The sequence below is a fragment of the Haliaeetus albicilla genome, chromosome 22 (genome assembly GCF_947461875.1).
Source record: "Haliaeetus albicilla chromosome 22, bHalAlb1.1, whole genome shotgun sequence".
Taxonomy (NCBI): Eukaryota; Metazoa; Chordata; class Aves; order Accipitriformes; family Accipitridae; genus Haliaeetus; species Haliaeetus albicilla.
In genome coordinates, this window is record NC_091504.1 from 24,433,224 (window position 1) to 24,453,337 (window position 20,114).

Sequence of the window (20,114 nt, forward strand, 5' to 3'; positions counted from 1 at the left end):
GATGGTGGAGTCTCAGTCTTTGGAGATACTTAACTGGACAAGTCCCTGATAAATCTCATCAGTAAATAATTTAACATTCTTCGGCCTGGCATTACCTCATCCAGATTTCTCTTCAGCTCAGCTAATTGCTGAACACTGAAGGCATAGGTCAGCACCCGAGAGAGGTGATTCTCCAGAGAGACATTCTTCAGGCAAGCACGCAACTCCTCAGGTGTGTAGTAAATAGGCATCAAGTCATTGTTAAGAACCATCTCTGTTATCTGCTTGTCAGGTGGGCAACCTGTTGAAGCAATTATCAAATGTGCTCAGTGTTAAATCCTTTTGCTTCAAGCTTTGAATGCTCCCTTGCTGGAGATGGACAGGTATGCAATCATGGTACCACCCTCCTCCTGGGTGACCTGCCACCAAGTGTTTCATAGTTCAACTCAGACACATTTAGGGAGACCCACAAGCACTAGGGTCAACCCTGATACCAGGGGGAATGCTGCCGTTATGGATCAGGGAAGGCTTCCATACCATCAGCACGCTTATGCCTAGTAGGTAGGAGTTCTTCAACAATGGTGGCCAGCTGTTCCCTTGACAGAGGTGAATTGTGTGCATAGTTTTTCAGCCAAAGAGTTAAAACATTCTGCAAAGAAAATGTTTCATCAGGGGGATATTGCAATATTGGGCATACCACCAGCATAACAAGTTGCTACTCACACACACAAGAAACCCCATTGTTAAAGTACTATGGGCAGCAGACCTGCTGCTATAAGCCTAGAGATCTTTCCTTGGTGAGCCAAAGGCAAATTTCTAAATGCTTAGACTCTATCATATCCCATGCCCCATAAATTATTTTACCTCCTCGCAAAGCATTGTATATAGTTACTACTGCTTTCCACTTCCGTTACTCTTCTGACAGTTACAGGAAGAGGACGACAGCGATCTAGATTTGCAGTTCCAGGCTGTCAGCTTGATCAACCCCCACTTCTCATAGACTATTCACCCTCTTTGGGACCACACTTTTAAATGATGACACTGCTGAAAACATACAGGCTGAACAACCCCCATCATACTTCTTCCACACTGCAGGACCTAGGAGTGCTTCCCAAACTCCCCATGCCTCTATGAGTAACACACCTTGGGGATCTTCTGCAAGATGCTGTGATCAAATACAGGAATCAATCCACTAAGCTCATTCAAGGTAAAAGCTGACCATGCTACAGGAGGCCTGGATACAAAAAAAAATAGCAGGGATCAGCTTTCAAGGAAGAACAACAAAAAACCACCTTAAAAGCTGCTAGGATTATGTCCTTGTAACATTTGAAGAAAATACAAGATTTAAATCCTAAAACTTTTTGATCACTTCCTGTTACACAAAACTTCATTCCACAAGAGCAGGAGCAACTGTTAGCAACATGAATAACGACAGCTGGATCGGAAAATGGCATTTAACAAATACATTATTTTCTTAAGCATGAAACCCAAAGAATATCTACTGCTTACTTATCGTCCAATTCAGTGCCAAGATCTCAGGGCATTTGACACAGGAAGAGAAAAAATTTTGCCTCCCTGGACAATGTCTCTGTTAAGATTTATCAAGCATCTGTTGGTTTGACAGGTAGAAACAATGTTTTCTGAAAGTCAGTGGCTGACAAACAGCTAGAGGCCACCTGTGTCCATCAGGACGGTCTCAGAGAAGTTTGGTTAATGAAAAATAGACCAGAGGAAAAGCTTTTATAACTAGAGCAGATGAGACACAGAAATGACAATGTATTTTTCAGTGGAATTCCAGCCAAACCTTTCAGCTGAAAGGAGTTCAAATAAAACAATGTAAAAGGCCCAATGTGAAATTCAAAAGCAACAAATTATTCAAGTTTTTGATGAAACTGGTTGGCTGGAGTTCACTCAGGTCTTAATGGGACGATGGTTTTGTTTAAGGGAACTGTTTTGCTGATGCCCAGAAGAAAAATTCATACCCAAACGTAGTGTTACCACTGCTGATGACACTTCTAATAGCCTCTTCTTGATCAGGCAGGAAAGATTCACACTGACTTAATTGCTTCAGCAAATTCCCACCAGAACTTCTAATGTATTCTCCGCCCAGGTCACAGACCAGATGCCCTAGAATCTCTGCATTTTCCTCGTTTACTTGTGTGCCAGGAATTTTCTGAAATAATACAAGACAGAGGCATTAAATAGAACTGGATGCCACTGTAGAAGAGCATTCTTGAACCCCAAGTTCTCCCCAGCCTTGTGCAGAGCTGTCTCCTCACCACATACCAAACATGCTAAAGCCTCCAAGAGCAGCTCTTTCCGCTGAGATGACTCTCTTTGCAGAACATCAAGATTTGCTTTCCCAATATTAGCAAAGTACTGCCTACAGCTTCCTGTTGCTGCATAGTCTGAAGGACTAGAAAGACAAATACTCCATGAATTCTAGCGAATGATATCAAACAGCTGGTCAGGTTCAAGGCTGTTCAACATATACTGTGTCCAATATAACATCTTCCACATCTGCGGACTAAAGTCTATGCAATTGTTCTTCCCAAAGATCCTAGTCTATATTTAAAAATTCATTTTCACCTTAAGGAACCCATTGTGAGACTCAGCTTAAAATTGTTCAAGATTTGGATACAGAACCACAGTGAGTAGCTACTAGAACAAAGAAATCCACTCTACTGTCTGTTTTCTTTGATGTTTTAAGGGAAAAGCACACTCACAGATGCCAGAAAGTACTAAAACTGCATACTGGTTTTATATCCAAACAGACATGTTTAAAAAGAGCTTCATACTGTTTATATTAAATGGATGGTTGAATCTGAAAGGACCTTAAAACCCTTTTGAAAGACTTCTGCAATCTGATTTTTTTTTCCCCCCTGTAAGGAGACCTAAACAAGTTTGATATACACATCAAACATGAATTAGTCATTACCAGCTAGGTTACAAAGTAATACCTCTTTTTCCCCACTAAGTACTAAGGCAACAACATGAAAAACCATAGCACAGTTACCTTAAAAAAAGCAAAAGGTCTTTCGGATAGTTATCTAAATCCTGGGGAATGCCATGCAGTGTCACCATCTTCACTAAGCAACTCAGCTGAAAGGACACCACAGTTTACATCAAAGAAAGAAAACAGCATGAAAATATAAGAAAAAAATAAAACATATATAAAGATTTTACTCTGCTCCAAAGTAAGAAAAATAAAAGACAGAAATCAGAGGTTTTGGTTCTTGAGAAACCTAGCCAAACGGGTTTTGACTTCTCTCTTCGGGGAAATTCAGAACTGTGGGATGGAGACCCAGGACCAGTTACATTTGTTCTAGTCCCTTAAGCTGAAAGTTTGCTCTTGCTGAACAATCCTCATTGCTACCTTCATGACAACATCAAATACTGCATTTCAAAATATGGGAACTGACCTGGTCTTCTCCTAGCTTGACATTCTTCTTCTTCATGACTTTGGCCAGCTCCTGAAATCTTTCTGCTTCCATCTCATTGGCAGCTGCACATGTGAAGCCTTGGAGGACTGACTGGGAAAGCCTGAACATTTACAGAAAGCACATCAGAGGGGCAAGGACTTCAGGAGATAATTCGGTGCTCGTCTCCCACATATATAATGACAAATACAGCAAGCATAAACCTCCTCCATTCTCAAAGCTTAATGCTCTATAAACTTCATCTCCTCAAAACTGCTAGTCTTAACATATGTGGGAGATCTGGTCAGATAAACATAATGTAGAGACTCATAGTGGAAGTAGAAATGCAGGGACAAACTCTTCACCCCAAGTAGTATTGCTGTATCCTGAATTACAAGATCAGTCTCCTCCCTGTGTTTTCAGTACAAGCCACACATTGAAAATGAAATGGAGTTGTGCAGATCCTCATCACTGAACATAGTTTGCACAGTCTGGGAGAGCTCAGGGACAAGTCCTTAAAACTTTAATTGCTTTCTATATGGAAAAGCTTCTTTTGTGAAATCAGAAGGACACTAATGCCGACTCCATTGTTTTTCCAGATATATATCATGGTTTTCATAATTTTTTACCTCAGATAGGAGACCTGACAAAAGACATATCAGCCCTGCTAAATTTAATCCCTGGAATACCACTGTGGAAGACTGACATATTCTCCAATTAAAAACGCCTTCCACAGAGGCAGTCAGAAGCAAGGTTCCAGGTGCAGTCTGAGCCAGCAGTGTCATTTTAGAAAGCAAGTGTGGCTTATGGGTAATTTTTGCAGCTGACATCCTTGTAAATCTTGATGCTACATGCCTGCATTTGGGTTTGCATGGTATTTCCCATCTGTTGCTATGGATTGAATATGGTGGGTCTGCCATACATACCAAAGGAAACACGGAAATTGCAATCAAAGCACACACAAACATGGAAAATGGAAGGAGAGAAGAAAAATGCTACCTGCTGAAGTCAGGCTCTGTCTTTATCACATCACTGAAAAATATGGCAGCCTGTGAAGCAAAGCCAGAGTGTCAATGATTTACCACGCTCTTCTGCAACATTCACCTGTATTTTCAGAGAGATTTGCAGAGTGGACTCATAGCTCTGTAAAGTCCAAGGCTGACACTGAGGGGTAAGAAGGACACAAGGCACCAGCATATTACCTGTTCTCGGGTCCACATTTTACTGTTGAGATCCTGAATATTGGGCTTCTCTTCCCCAAAAACAAGCAATGATTTTGGAATGTAACTGGCCAGAGCATCAGGAATACATTTAACCAGGTCAGCAGGGTGGTCTACACTGGAGGAAATCTTTAAAAAAACCAAAAACGTATCATTCAAACACTGTGGCTAAAATAAAACAATTGCTGGAGAAGAAATGACAAACTGGAAAGAAGCCAGGCAAATTCCCCTGATGATCATCTGGGCATTTCTCAGAGTCATAACACTATGAAATATTTCCTGTTTGACATATTCATCAGACTAGGAGAGCTGCTTGGAACTAATACCTGGGGTCCTGATGAAATGGAAAGATTCTGCCTCTTATCAGTTTCCCACCTCCTGACTTTATGCCCTAAAAATGTTTAGCCGGCCAGAAAGGAGGGACATGTCTTTCTGCTCTGCCAAACAGAAACAATGTCTCAACATGCCAAAGGCACATTGCAGAACTATCCTGTGGTGAAGGAGATGTTATTTCCCTAAGCTTCACACAGAACCCTGCAGGGCACCCCATCGCCCCAGGACATGCTACAGGCAGGGCCTCTGGTGCCAAATACAGGTCAGAGTCTTTCCTACCGGAGGGAGGATGAATAACAACAAACTTGAATGCTACACATCCAACTTGAAGGCTAAAGTCATGGCATGAAAAAAGGCAAAGAGGTGTCCAAATCCTACACAATCACATGGGGGAATGAAATAGTGCATTGCTGAAGGATCAGTCTACCCTAAAAGAGACTTTCTAAGCTTCCTTCACTTCTCACACGTTCTTACTCCAAACCATGACAATATCCTTTCTCCAAGAGCATCTTTTCAGGTCAGTGGAGAGTAGTTTCTAGGACCACCCCATAAAACAACTGTCTCTTCTGCCCACATCCCCAAGAGGCTTGGCAGGACACGCTGGCTGGCAGCCAAGGACATCTACACAGGCACAGTGATAGGGACTCGAGATGCTTGTCCTGCTGCACACTCTGTTTAGCAATGACAAACACCCCCAAGGGAATGCTGTCTGGGTGTGCAGGTGTGTGTAAATGCCTGGCCCCAGGTAACCAGTGTTCTGAGCTGTGAGTCATTGAAGCTTTGCTAATTTATGACGCCTGAAGAGAAAAACAACTTCACCTTTTCCACAAATATCATTTTCAGAACAGAGGGCAGGGTCACCATTTGCTGAACAAACTCAGGCAACTTAATGGCTTCCAAGAACACTTCTGGAGACAGACTTCGAAGCGTGCTGCTGTTGATGCCAGCTACCAAGCTCCCTAGCTTCGCCAGGCTCTGTCCATCCCGGATCTGAAAGGTAAAGCATGCAGGCACGAGTACGTGAAAGGCCAAACATCATTTGCTAGCAGCTAGCTCTACCAGGTGTGAGGTGCATTTGTGGACCTTATCCTTTGTACCTGATAGCCAGAGCTGAGCAGTTTGTTGATAATAGTGCTGGACTGCTCAGTGTTCCAGCCACGAACTTCACCCAGGGCAGGAATAGATGCTTCAAGGTCTTTATCACTGATGCTGTTTTCAATGTCGGATATGGACAGCCCAACTGCAGCCTGGCCCAATGCACGCAGGATTGCAGGAGGGAAACGCTCAAACTTTCTCACCAAAGAGGATGCAACCTGAAAAGGTCCCACACAGACAGAAAAGAAAGTCAGAGGAGCAATGAGGTGAGTTTATTGGATCCTACAGCCTTTGGACGTCTTAAATCACTGGACTTTCTGCCTCAAATGTGTGTGATGAAGCCTGTTGATGGGCTGCCTCCACCCACTGAGAATTTTCAGATTATGAAACACCACCCAGACACCACAATAAAAAAAGCAAGATGACCTACAGGAGTGTACACAAGAGGAGGGATGAGAGTTGAATCCTCAACCCTCACAAATTTTGTCTAGGTGAATGAAAAACTGAACTGAGTCGTGGGGCTGGACAGGAGATTACCTGCAGTTCCTCTGTTGTCAGGGAGGAGGGAGCTCTCTCTCTAGTTATTCCTCTGTGTTTCAGGTTCAATGGGCAGTTCTCACTGATCCTCTGGGCCAAGCTCAAAGCATCGTCTCTGCTCAGGTTGCTCACTGCTGAGGGGCTCAGGTAGCAAACAAATCTGTCTGGGAGACTGCAGGTGGGAGACAAGGAGGAGAGGTTGCCAGGACGACAGACAGATCTTTCCTCTTTTTCCAAAGGATGCTCTTTTCCAGTGCATATTTCCCCTGATTCATTTTAGCTCTGACAATGCTGATGATCCTGTTTATAAAGAGCACTGCAGTGTCATGCAAAACTACAAAAAAACATGCAAGATGCAGTGCCAGCCACCAACTAATGACCAACAGTGCATGACAGTCATTGCCCAAGACTTGGAACTTATGGTCTGGCCCTCCCCAAGATCAAGCACAATGTAATGATATGAGGAACAGAAAAATGCTTTAAAGGTTTCACGGAAGCTGCCATCAGACTCACCACTCAGCAAACTTTTGCTAAGTCACAGTACCATGCTAAACCATAAGTCAGGTAGGAAGTCAGGTCAGGTCCCGTACCTTGATAAGGAGAAACCAGGCCCAGAGGTCAGAAGTGAGGTATAGTACACAGCTGTCTCCCGGAGCAAGGTGAGGTTGCTGATCATCTGTATATTGACTGGATCCCTGGCAAATTTTTGAAGCTGAGGGTGTTGACGAGGGGGAAAAAAAATAATAATAATTTAGATGGATACTTTAATCCTGGCAGTCACTTGGGACAGTTTGAACAAACCTCACATCAAGCAATAAGGGTTTTTTCACCTGACTTTAAAGTTGTGAGGAAATTTATTTTTTGTTTTCAGGTAATACAATGGGACCTTGTTTTATTTATCTTTGCACTGGGCATGTAAGCCTCTCTATGACTGCTGTAAGGCACAAAGGTGGGAGAGCTGGTAAAGGACATGGCCCTGTCTCTACAGCACCACTCACATGTGCAGGCCTGGTACAGTCATTCACTAAAGCAGGCCCAGACATCGGTCCAGTCTTGAATTAAAATTCAGGTTTACTCCTCTTACTGACTCCAGTTTGCTTTCTGCAGAATTACCTATGTGAAACCAACTTCTGAGCAAGTGCCTCCTACCACAAGAAATCATGATGGGGGGGAGGGGGGTGCAGGGATAAGAACTGAAGTGACTGTGCATCATAAGTAAACAAGAGAAATGTTCCCACTAGCAGCATCTCCGTGAATTTTGGTCAGGCAGGAACACAACCTCCCAGGCACACAGTATTTTGCACACTGCAGGTCCTTCATCACCACAATGAGCCTGCACTTACTGTTGGTTCATCACCAAAAAGCTGCAGGTCTCCAACAGTAGCATGCTCCAAAAAGGATCCAAGATAATTTTCAAACCAAGCAGTGGAATTAAGACCTGGAACAGCTGCACTGTAGCATTTCTGGTTTGATCCTGCAAAACAGGCAGACACCATAAAACTACAGACTTGCACTGTATCAGAAAATCAGTGGAGACTGCAGATTTTTAAATGCAGAACAGGCTTCAGTCTATCGAAGAACTCAGTCAACAGAGAGCTCCCTAAGTGCCTCTGATCACATATCATGCTCAAAATCCACATTTGTGCATTCAGATTACAAATGCACATGGGACAGGACAGATGCCTCATTCTTTCACAGCCCTCAAAATATTTAATCACCAGTGTCTTTCTTCCTCCCCTCAAATCTGCCAAAAACTTTTTGCAGGACATTAAATTTTTGCATGCAAGCTACTGCCTGAAGACAGAGGAATGTCTTACCTGGGTCCCCTTTCCGAGCTAATTTCTGAGCTGAATTCTTTAGCGCTCAGAACCAAACCCTGCACCGCTCTTTCACAACAAAAGCGGTAAGTGCCATTTTCAAAGGATGTACATCAGCATAGGACTGACTGTGCTGATTCATAAAAATCCTGGATTAAAGCAGCCTTCAGGCAGGGAAACGATTCCTGATACCACTTATTACTGTCATATTCCCAGCCTATTTCCATTGAAGAGACAATATAAATTCACAAAAAAATCTGTGAAGCCTCCACCCTGTAACAGATTGCAGCTGATGTCATAGCATACATCAGTGGCTTAAAGCATTCTGTTGTTTCTTAAAGAAAATCAAGTCATTTACCATCCTGGATGAGATAGTATTTGATCCCAGCATAAAGATTCCTCTGTTCCTCCACTGGAAGGTCAGAATATATGCCATTCAGGGCAGCGACTCTAAAGACAGGTAAGAAAGGCAGACATCTCAGACACAGATGAAGTCAAACCTGGCAGGGTTGGATTCTCACAGAAACAGCTGTTACTTGAAGACCGATGTTACCAATCACATCCCTTTTCAAAGCTGCCAATGTGACTTTCCTTCACAACAGCCCCCACAATCATCTGGGGGCTGCACTACCAATCCTGCAATACTGCTTTGGAAACACAGTGCTATCAGGGTCATTACACACACATGGACTGATGCAGAGGACCAGTTACAGGGTCAGGAGGTGCGTTACAAAGCCTTGGAGAACGCTTCTTAGAAACCCTGCCTGGGCCTCCATCAGTTCACAACGCTTACAGGGTTTAGCCCCTTGTTTTGGGAGGCTGGAGTAAGGGCCCCTTTCCTATCTCAGCACCACGGGACTGAAACAATGTTTGTGTTCAGCACTTACATCATCTGAAATGTCTCACACAACACGTTTTTGTCATGGAGGCAAGCAAAGACCTTGGACTCGACCAGGAATGCTTGAAGCCCCTCATGGACCCACTGAGACAAAATGGGTGGGCTGTCAATATCAGGTACTTGCAACATCTTCTCCCATAGACCATTAATGAAGATCATGTTCCACTCGAGAGAAAGAGGCCCATGAGAAAACTGAAGGCAAGAGACAAGAAGAAACACAGGAATTCAAGTGAGTATGAACTTCTAAACAAACATGAACATAAATCCATATGAATCTGAACATTATGAACAGAATCACCCCTAGCAATAATCCCCTCTCTGGATAGCGACTCTTCCACCACAGCAATATTTATGCAACTCAAGTACAGTCAGCCTGTAATTCACATTGGAACCCCATGTCTGCGTTGCCACTGCAATTAGCAAGAGCTAACCTACATGAACTCATGGTTATTTTTGTCTTCCTAGCTATTTTTAACAGCACAGAACTCTGCTATGTTGGCGGAGATCGGAATGGTGCCCTTTTTAAAATAAAGTAATGTTAAGGTAAAAAATAAGGTAATGTTAATTAAAGCCTTCAACTGGCATTAATGTTACAGGTGAACAAATAGTTGAATATGTGAGACCCACCCGCTGGCTGAACATAGTCAGAGCAGCTACAAGCTTCTTGGCATCATATTTGGAAAAGAACAGAATGGAGTATTCTGGATCCATAGCACTGGCAGGTTTAGGGGTAAGGCAAGAATATAAGGATATGAGGAAATTATCCTGAAGGTCCTGGAGCCAAGCACTCTGAAAAAAAAAAAAAGGGAAATCCATATAGAGATAATAAAAGGGGTGTCATATTTAGAGATGCTGCAGTATGCAATCTCCTTCAGGTCTGCTTTACTAGCTCACCTACATGTGAGTATTCAGTACTGTAAGGTGACGAAACCTGTTGTCAGAAGAGTCAGAAGAAAGTCCAACTTACACTGACCTGAAGCAACTCTAAACTTACCCAGTTCCAAATGCTGGATCCTTCTGTTACCTAATCTGTGCTCCCCCCAAGCAAAGGGTCACTTTAAAAAACTTTATTCAAAATGTTTTCCACCAAAAAAAAAAAAAAAAAAAAAAAAAAGGCCATTTGATCAAAGTCGGAACTTCCATAGGGAACTTTCTCATTCCAGAAACATTTTTCAGTGAAAAAACCCAAACAAAAAACCCACCAACAAATATTTGAAGAAATGACATCTTTTTGTTAGAAACATTTATGGGAAAATACAAATCATTGTCAATTCAATTGCAATTACTGGCAGCACAGCAACTTAGAGATAATGACAACAGCAGGAAAGGAAGTAAACCTGAAATATTCCAGATGACATTTTTCCACACTGCAACCACTTTTTATTGTGGCTTACCCCGATGGACCAGGGTTACTCTCATGCAGAGATCTGTTTCAACGCTATGATGCCAGTTTCTAAGAACCAATTTGTTTTGGAAATCTCCTTTGTCCCACCTTCTCACTTGAGAGTTTTGGAAAAGACAGCATCCCCCACTTCCACAGACAGCCCCAGAAAGGCCTCCATGGAGGTGTAGCCACTCCTGAGCCTCATGACACAGAGCACACGTTGCCTGGGAAGGTGACACCCACAGCTCAGTGCTCTGGATGGTCCCTGTGTGTTTGATCCCATCCCATCTCTCAGTCTTGTGAGGGAAACCTTGACAACCCAGACCCCAAGCGTGCACAAGGCTTTGGCCACTCCATTCACAGCTGACAGTGGGACAGCTTTTACGATAGAAATGACACTATTGTCAAGGAAAACAAAACACACTAGTCCATGAAAAGAAGGGGACTACCATTACCTGTGCACAGGCATATTGACCAAAAGTGAGGCTGCAGGGGGAGGCTTGGCCACGGGCTACCTCAAGAAGCATCTCTTGGCTGACACTGGTGGGAAAAAAGCAAAGACATCACCTCCATGCTGGTTGCCCCAGACCTGCAGCAGCTGAGGGCAGAACTGGCTGGGAGCTGGCACTCCACCAGCAATATGTCTGCAGACACAGGCATGGAGCACAGCTGCCTGAGCCCTGAGTCCAGGCAGTCAGTGAAAGGCAGTTGAATGTCCTTGACCACATGCTTTTGTTCATTGAAGTTTTGTTCATCTGCAGCAGGGACAGCTATTAGCTACTCTCATGTAAAGGGTCCAGCCTACACATTAAGGAGCAGAAGCAATGCCAGGCAGCCATAACAACTAGGCACAGCCCACACAACAAATACAGAAGAACAAACACATAACATGGACAATGAGAATTATTTGCCAGCACCATTCAGGAGCAAGGAGAGGGTACTTGCAAATTGTTGACCCTTAGGTAGAAATCAAGTTCAATGAAGGCTTGAAGCAGACCTGCTTGAGTCTTAGGCTCCCACCACTAGCCAAGCTAAGCTCAGCACCAACGCCAAGGTTCTTGGAGCAGTAAATCTCCACTGCATCAGGCTGGCTGACACACCAGGGACTTGCCCTGCCTTTCTTTGTCCTGCACAGACACAGAGCCCCAGGAAGGCATTCTTCCTTCACTGTTTTAATGAGCACAACTAGAGCTCTCCCTGCCCACAGGCAACCCTGGGACTTTGTGGGGAAAAAGATGCTACACCTGGTTTCAGAGGCTTCCTGCTACATGAAGTGACATCCCCAACAAACCAGTACTGCTCACAAGGAAAAAGCTGCCAAGTTAATTTGCTGATGGTTCACATACCTTTTCACTGAAGCACACACAGCAGGTTCTGATTCCCCAAAAAAGAGAGAGACACAAAGATAAAGGAACTGTGATAAGAATATTTATACAGAACCATGTCTGAATCTTCCTTATGGAGATTACTTGGTCAGAAACTCACCATTGACAGGGGAGCTGGAGCACTGCGCCAGGAGAGAGAAAAGAGATAATCTTATCATGCAGTTACAATGGTAGCACAACATTATTTGTTATCATTGCACACAGACAAGCATGTTAGCTGCAACCATTTGTACTTGGATATGGCCTGAAAACACATAAGTGCCCAGATCCAGAGCTCCCATCTTGCCATGTTAGGTAGCTGCCATCTGTAAAATCGTATCAGTACTGGCCTGGTACTTCAAACAGCTGGAAAGTTCAGGGTTATGCAAATCCTCCCATCACTCACACGTGAGAGCCAATGGGATGGACTGTTCTCCTGATGATTTGAGTGTGGTTGATGGGTGTCACCTTCATTGAACTGTCTGCTGATGTGCTTTCACTGAAGCCCTGCAAAGACCTGGAGAAGCCATCCCCACTCCCCTGACACCTTGGGAGACAGGAAGGGGAAGGGCACTTAGCATCCACCTCCATGCTCAATGCACTGGATCTGGCTTGTAGCAATTGATTCCCATCAATGCACTGCTATCAGGAAGGGGCCCACACTGACCACCAACCCACACACTCTTTGCAAGTAAAGACATGGATAACCCATATTTTAAACACGTGAGTTTGCCTTACCAGATACGTCCCAGGAGAAGTTGCAGCAGCTACCTGCCAACCTGGAAGACAACGTGTCGTGATTTTAGCAGCAAATCCAGGACAAAGCTCATTCCCACAGTCCAGCCCCTGTCTGGCTTAACAGAACCTGAACATCACTCATCTCACTACATTATTTTATTCCTCATTCCTGACACAGTATTTCACAGAATCATTTCTATCAGACCTTTCTGCTGTGTTCTCTTTGACTTTGTGACAGTTGACTGGGTAAGCAGACATGAGGTACTCCTCTATCTACCCCGAGGCAGTCTGGCAGAGGACAGAAATGCGGTGTCTTAGATGACGTGAGGGATTGCATGCACCTCTGTCCCCAAAGAGGAAAAGGCAGGGAAAGGGCAGAAACAACACTCTGAGGACAGTCCTTCTCTCCAAGACTTCCTTGCCCAGTATCCCTTGCACACCATGGCCAGCCCATGGTCAGCAATCAGCCTGGGAGGCCAGGCTCACTGTGCTTATACTTCCAGGTTGCTTTTAACTTTGCAGCTTCTACTTGTTCCTTACAGCATCTGCATCAACATGTCAGCTGTAGCCAAGCCTGTGTTGTATTTCATACATTTTTCCTGCTAAGTCCTCAACTGGATTAAAATCACCCTATGCTGCAGAACTGCACAGAACACAGGTAATGCCAGTGTATGACAACCCTCATGCCAGTCCTGCCCTAGTGGTTGACAGGGATTTACTGAAAGAAGTCAACCTGTCACTGCTAGCTCTTGGCCAGTCTGTACAAGCCCTCCACTTGCCTGTTCCTTGTATCCCAACTTTTACATTGTTCCTGATGCCAGCTTACATCTCCCCTCCCAATGCCATGAAGCTGGAAAAGTGGTGAAATGCAAGCTTAGGAAACCAGTAACAACCAAACTCAAATCTCCCCGGCATTAGTATTATTTACTTCAGATTAGGAGCCTGCCAAGCTCAGCATTCTCTGTGTACAGAAAAAAGGGGAAGGTAGAGACTTCCCCCTGGTTTCTGACAGGACAGAACAAGTCAATACAACAAACGCTACATGAAATGAGATGCAGGGAGAGGGAGAAGGCAATAGTTAGAGGCTTCTGAAGTTATCCTGGCAGGCTATCACAATTTGCTAGCACTGAATCACTGCACAGTTGGTTTTGTCAGTGTGTTTCTCTAAGGGCACGCTTGGGACTCAGTTGGTCAGCACTGTCACCTTCATCCATCTCCTGGTGCAGCTGTGCCTGGTCTCAGCCCACAGTGAGGCACCAGGGCGCTGCAGAGCTCTCTGCCACATCCACCCCTCACCGCATTTGCCCACCACCACGCCACACAGCACAGCCAGTTTGCACCATTGTCCTCCCACGTCTTTAGCTACATCCTTTGACCCAGCTTGGTGCATGGCAGACCACAGCAAGCCCAGAGTACTGCCGCTTCTCTGCAAGCCTTGTTCATTTGTTCAAGGAGTAACTCAGGGCCGAAAGTTTGGCCATTAGCTCTCAGCAAGGAGAACAGCACCAGCGTTAGTGACTTTGCATCAGGCACTACAGCTGAGAGGATGCTGAAGTGGCTACAGAGATCATCCCCACCCATGACTCATCTCCTGGACCCACAGACCAGCTAGCCCAGGGCCAGTTGAATAGTTCCCAGCAAACACATGGAGGTGTGGCAGAGCTCAGGTTCATCACACTTGCTCCATGGCTCTAAAGCATCAGTAACTCCCAGCCTTCATACCCCCCTGGGGGAAGCATGTCAGGATTGGTGTTATCTACAAATATTTGGTCAGAAGTGACTCATGGGAGTAATGTGGAGGAGCTGAGCCCCAAAACCAAAACACAGAAGCAATCTCCTGTGGTTCCTCCACACTATATGGCTAATGGACTGGGCTAAGCTGGCCCAGGGCAGTGTCAATCAAACCCACAGTAATATTTGGGCACAGAAATCAACATGACGGGAGACCCTTATCACTGAACTGTGAAAGGGAGGAAGAGGGGGAAGAGGAATGCAGCAGCTTTCCTGGACGTGGACGTGTTCATGAGCCCAATGACCTGCATTAGGAAGGGGACTATAAAATAGCTTGTAGGGATGCATGAGTCCCTAATTAGTATAACAGCTTTTTTGATTACTAGCTGCTACACCTTTTTTAATCATTTAATTAACAGAGAACTGTCACTAAGTAACAGGCAAAGGAAACATACCCATAGCTGGGCAAATGCAGTGCTTTCGTCAAAGCTCTTATGCATATGTTTAACTTTAAGCATGCAAATCGTTCCATTGACTCGAAAGAGCAGTGTTCAGAAACACCCACACAGGAAGGAGGAGGAAGAGGAAGGGTGGCTTCTCACTCTCCAAGATCAGAGAGGACCCCAACCTACTATCACAAAAATCCTCATTGTATGACAATAAATCCTTCATCTCACAACATCACAACAAAGGCTACGGACTCAGCTCATGTCATGAACCACCTAAGATATGTGCGCATCACTCTGGGAGCAATACCCTTCTAAACATTCCTATCACTCCCATGCTTTATTAGTGCACAGGCACACCAGGCTGTGGTGAAGCCTTCCACAATGGAAGAGGCTGTCCCCTTCACCCGCCTACGCTGTGCTGTTCACAGTTCAACTGCTCTCCACAGTCCCTCCTCCTCCATGAGAGCACTTCTGTGCCACGAGGTTGCTGAGCACTGCCCTGTCTCCCCACTGCTTCTTTACAACAAGGCTGTTCACACCGAGTGTGGCACCACTACACTTAGATCTCCCGTCCTTCCCTTTCAGAAACCTGTTTATGGACTCTCAGAAACCTGTGTATTCTTTCTTCTCTCTTTGATCCATCCCCAAAAGGGCAGTGCATGCAAGCTGTTGGATGCAAATTCTCTACAAGCTCAACACATTTCTGATAGTCTGCCTTTCCTCCATCTCCAGTTACCTAGGGCATTTACGGAAGAAGATGGGTAGATGGACGGGGGCAAGCGTGGCCCAAAGAAATGGAATGATTTCCCACAGCTGCACACTAAGCCAGTGGCCAACATGAGAACACACCACCAAAATCACTGACCTGCCAGACTTAAAAGCAATTGCATTAAGAGTCATTAACTTTTACAAGCAACCTGTGTACTTCTGCTGAACAGAGACATCCCTCCTTGCACAGGATGTTAATAGAAAACTGGAAAAGTCACATTTTCATCAGGGGGTCCATAATACATTGGTCAGTTCTGAACAGCAACAACTGCTTAATGAAAGAAATAAATAAAATTTTAAAAGTTATCTGTTTATTTGGTTTCCTTCCTTTAGTACTGGTAACTAAGCATACTGCAGAGAAAACGATGGTCCCCTGACGTAGCTGCTCCTCAGCTGGTGGCTCATTAGCTTGTTCATAATGTTACAAGTTCATGTTTTATTGTCATCAACATTCACTGAAAACATGAGATCAACTCTCATGAGGAAGGAAGAATAAAGTGCTGACACTTTCTGGAAGAAACAAAGATCCTGCTCTGAAATCCCTTACTACCAAAAAAACAGATAGAGGGAAAGTGGGGAATATAGAGGCAGATTCAGCTAAGATTACTTCTTAAGTGCTTTCCCAGAGACACCTGGACACCTCCGACAAAAGGAGCAGTGAGCAGACAGCTCTGCAACAACAGGAGGAGAATGAATTCCAATTTTGTCTTTCCACCCTGTTTGTTACAAAAACTAAGATATTTTGGCTCACAGATACAATAATAAACAAGCATCACTAAAGGCTGGGGATTTAGAGCAACCACCAAAGTAATGTTCAATGGATTTTCAGCACAATTTCCCCTTTTGAGGATTATCTCAACTACAGCTGCTGGTATGGAAAATCTTCCCGGGACACCCGTCACCCTCACAGTAATACTCACCAACCAAAAGGAGGAAGCCCAGCCCTGGGACTGAAGGCGACATTTCGGCAAAGGTCTTCAGAGTGCCCACACGTGCAAGGAATCACCTTATTTCAGCCAAGAAAAATCAAACATGAATAATACTTAACTGCAAAGCCAAACTCAGAGTAGGAAAATTAAAAGGTGACTGCCTCGCAAGCAAACTTACACATGCCAATACCCTTCACAAAACCTATCTGAAACTAGACCCAAAGCACACAAAAAAAACTATTGAGGGTCCACCATGCGTGGGAAAGCACGGAGTTGCATGCAGAGAATTCAGAGTTAGTTAAGCTAGATTCACTGCTATCGATGCCCTGAAGTCAGGTTCCCCTCTGGCAGAGGAGGCTAAGAGGTGCACAACCCTGCTTGGAGGGTTAACTGTGGTGCTTACCTCCAAGTCGCTAGTCACTGGGCTCTTAGTGTGCAGGGCTATGATCAATCAATTGTAGAGGGCTGCTTTTCACTGAGCAAACCAGGGTGTGTCTCTGGCTTCTCAAAACTACATCTGAAATTACAGGATGAATTTGGAGCACTGGACACACCTACAAGTGTTTGAGAACATAAATGTTTAGCAGTACAAATAAGCGTGTGTTATTTGTTTAAGCTTGTCATTCCTAGGATACAGTAGGAAACACTGAGCCTGAAGCGAGTAGGATGAGAGCAGTGAATAGGTGCATTCCCTCCCTGCCCTGCACAGGATGTGTTTGGCATTTACAGGATGCAACAAAAGTAAAGCTGTGCTCCCAGAACTGAGCTACTCTAGGACCACCTTCCTCCAGTTACTAAAGAAATGTCTGTCATCAGGAAATTTTGCTTCAGTGGAACTTGAAATGTTTGGCCCTTTTCTTAAAATTTCTGCTTACCTCAGTCGTCTCCACCTGGGAAACCCCAAAGAGAAATATATGGCAGCTCCTCTGCTGGCCAGCCAGGTCATTTTCAGATCACAGGTATGTTGAATTGAGAACTCTGCTCCAGGCTCAGCGAGGTCAATCAACTGAAACAGAGCTCTCTGCTCAGGGCAGATGAATCAGGATAGCTGAAATAAAAAAATGCAGCCCTACAGTAGGATAGGACTGGTGCAGGCAAATCCCATAGCATGGCCATCTGTCTTATTTCCTTGAAGAACCTTTCCTTGCTGAGGTGCTCAGGGGTGCTCATGGCACGCTGGCCTCATGCCAAGGTGCCCAGCATGTGCACCCAAGTGCCATATGGGCTCTTGCATCAGCACCCACTGTAGCAACTCATTAGCACTCACAAGCATGACAGCAACAAGACCACTGAGCAGGAATTTTATTATCCAATGGCTGCAGAATTGTAATCCTAGAGATCCCTGTCTCCCTATCACCAGAAGTGGCCTTTCCCTCAACAAACCTTCATTTATTTCCTTGCTGCAAAGACCCTAGGATATAACTTTACTGGCTTTCCAATTCCTGCAGGCTGCTCTATTTTAAAAACTAAACAACGTTCTTATTGAAGAGATCACATTTAGTTTTAAGGGGTCTTTATGCAGTAACTGCATGCTGCAGGAGCTGAGGAATGGGTGACAAACCTGCTCCTTCAGCTGAATCACACATGGTACTGTTCCCCATGATCTCCCCAGACCCCTGCATCAGCAGTCAGGGGGATGTCCTGATTTTGACTGAACTTGTGTTCTCCTCAAGCTAACTGTCAGTCTGTAAGCACTTCAGCAAGAAAAACTTGGCAAGCATACTCTGCAAGAATAAAAATGACACCTGCTGCAGATTCTAACAAGGAATGGATATTAAATTATATTCCACCATTTCAGACTTCTTTTCACTGACCCTTGGATCTGATCCCCCAAGTCCCTAAGAGAGTACCCACAGTAACTCTCTCAATTTCTCAGGATGCAGCAGAGTAATTTTGCATCCTCAGATTTGAAAAATCTTTGTTTCGTCACTTTAATACTTTTCAAGACAAGTTTTTCCATAAATCCGTTATGTCCTAGGCTTAGGCTTGCCCCAGCATGCCCACCTATAACTCATATGTTTGTGGCAACATCGAGAATAGCCAGTGTTGACTCACACCACCACCACGTAACCCAAACCCCAGCCCTCTCCACACTCCCAGTTTTCTTACCTCACTTAAGTTTATCACCGATTTTGGAACTAGTGCAACGTCGATTCATAAATGTAGTTTGTCTGACTCAGAAGTGCATAGGATGCCCAGTGTGAAACTGACTCTCATCAAGACCTATTCTAAGGTACCCAAATCTATATAAACTTGAAATGCATCATTTTGTAAATAGATTCACAGACTCCTAATTCAAAGCAAGAAGCCTCTTCTCCAAGATATCCAAATGAGGTGTCCTTGAGATGGATGAGGATCCTTCAATCAGGTTTCAAATACCAAAGCTTTCAGCATCTTGCACCTTTTGGAAATTCGACATTGCATGCAGACTATCCATGACAGAGGGTCACATAAGTTGTTGCTGGGGAGCCCTGGACATGCTGCTGGACAAACTGCGGGTCCATATAAGAGTCAACCAAGAAAGCAACAAAGAGCATGTGGCACAGCAAGGGTTTGCCATCTGCAGCCAGACCTACGGCTCTTCCCCAGGACATCGGGATGTGAAACGCAAGAACAGGAGAGATCTGAAAAGCAGAGGAAACAACACTGAGCCTCAGCCGTGGATGAGGAAACCAGGGGAGGGGGCAAGCAGAGAGTCAGGATTTTCTGCTTGTGTCAGCCAGGAAGTCATGCATACCTAAAGAGTGTGCAGAGCATCCCCATTATGGGGAGAGAAACCAGAGCTCACAAAGGCAAGGAGGAACTTTCATCTGTAAACAGATCGGTACTTTTCTTACATCTGTCCACAGGGTGGCTGAGCAGAAGCATCCAGTACCTGCCATTTGTGTTCATCCTTTACCAGCTATGAGCCATGAGCACAGATCCAAGAGTGCTAGGTGTGGTACCTACAAGAAGGTCTTTGATTCAAAGAGCATACAGTTGAGGAGATGAAGACAGACAGGGGAGCTCAAAGATGGGAAGACAGGCAATGATTTCAACACAGCAACAGGTGAGCCACTAACACATTTTTGCACACTTCATAGCAAAGCAAAGCTCTAATAATCATAGAATCATTTAGGTTGGAAAAGACCTTTAAGATCACTGAGTCCAACCATCAACCATGCCCACTAAACCATGTCCTGAAGTGCCTTGTCTATGCGCTTTTTGAATACCTCCAGGGATGGTGACTCAACCACTTCCCTGGGCAGCCTGTTCCAATGCCTGACAACCCTTTCAGTAAAGAAATTTTTCCTAATATCCAATCTGAACCTTCCCTGGTGCAACTTGAGGACATCTCCTCTCATCCTATCTCCAGCCACCTGACAGAAGAGACCAGCACCCACCTCACTATAACCTCCTTTCAGGTAGTTGTAGAGAGCGATAAGGTCTCCCCTCAGCCTCCTTTTCTCCAGA

The 20,114-nt window shown here is 44.7% G+C and overlaps 1 protein-coding gene across 3 annotated transcripts in view; it reads right to left on the reverse strand.

The window, feature by feature from the left end:
- LOC104312628 (mesothelin) overlaps nucleotides 1–20,114 on the reverse strand; it is a 37,340-nt gene that overhangs the window by 4,741 nt on the left and 12,485 nt on the right. Inside the window, exons 6-29 of one of the 3 annotated variants that reach the window (XM_069810475.1) lie at nucleotides 18,771–19,285; nucleotides 17,537–18,385; nucleotides 16,653–16,738; nucleotides 12,785–12,825; nucleotides 12,168–12,189; nucleotides 12,029–12,056; nucleotides 11,138–11,222; nucleotides 9,926–10,087; nucleotides 9,288–9,490; nucleotides 8,759–8,850; nucleotides 7,927–8,057; nucleotides 7,174–7,295; nucleotides 6,584–6,755; nucleotides 6,049–6,264; nucleotides 5,771–5,941; nucleotides 4,601–4,747; nucleotides 4,398–4,447; nucleotides 3,402–3,522; nucleotides 2,996–3,081; nucleotides 2,266–2,395; nucleotides 1,962–2,152; nucleotides 1,123–1,213; nucleotides 517–628; nucleotides 96–280 (exon numbers count right to left, since the gene is read on the reverse strand). In XM_069810475.1, coding sequence (XP_069666576.1) covers nucleotides 96–280; nucleotides 517–628; nucleotides 1,123–1,213; nucleotides 1,962–2,152; nucleotides 2,266–2,395; nucleotides 2,996–3,081; nucleotides 3,402–3,522; nucleotides 4,398–4,447; nucleotides 4,601–4,747; nucleotides 5,771–5,941; nucleotides 6,049–6,264; nucleotides 6,584–6,755; nucleotides 7,174–7,295; nucleotides 7,927–8,057; nucleotides 8,759–8,850; nucleotides 9,288–9,490; nucleotides 9,926–10,087; nucleotides 11,138–11,222; nucleotides 12,029–12,056; nucleotides 12,168–12,189; nucleotides 12,785–12,825; nucleotides 16,653–16,695 — 2,601 coding nt within the window. In that variant the 5' untranslated portion in view covers nucleotides 16,696–16,738; nucleotides 17,537–18,385; nucleotides 18,771–19,285. Of the gene's footprint in view, nucleotides 1–95; nucleotides 281–516; nucleotides 629–1,122; nucleotides 1,214–1,961; nucleotides 2,153–2,265; nucleotides 2,396–2,995; nucleotides 3,082–3,401; nucleotides 3,523–4,397; nucleotides 4,448–4,600; nucleotides 4,748–5,770; nucleotides 5,942–6,048; nucleotides 6,265–6,583; nucleotides 6,756–7,173; nucleotides 7,296–7,926; nucleotides 8,058–8,758; nucleotides 8,851–9,287; nucleotides 9,491–9,925; nucleotides 10,088–11,137; nucleotides 11,223–12,028; nucleotides 12,057–12,167; nucleotides 12,190–12,784; nucleotides 12,826–16,652; nucleotides 16,739–17,064; nucleotides 17,309–17,536; nucleotides 18,386–18,770; nucleotides 19,286–20,114 lie in introns of those variants that run through there. The other 2 variants (XM_069810477.1, XM_009924649.2) reach the window with 2 other exon arrangements.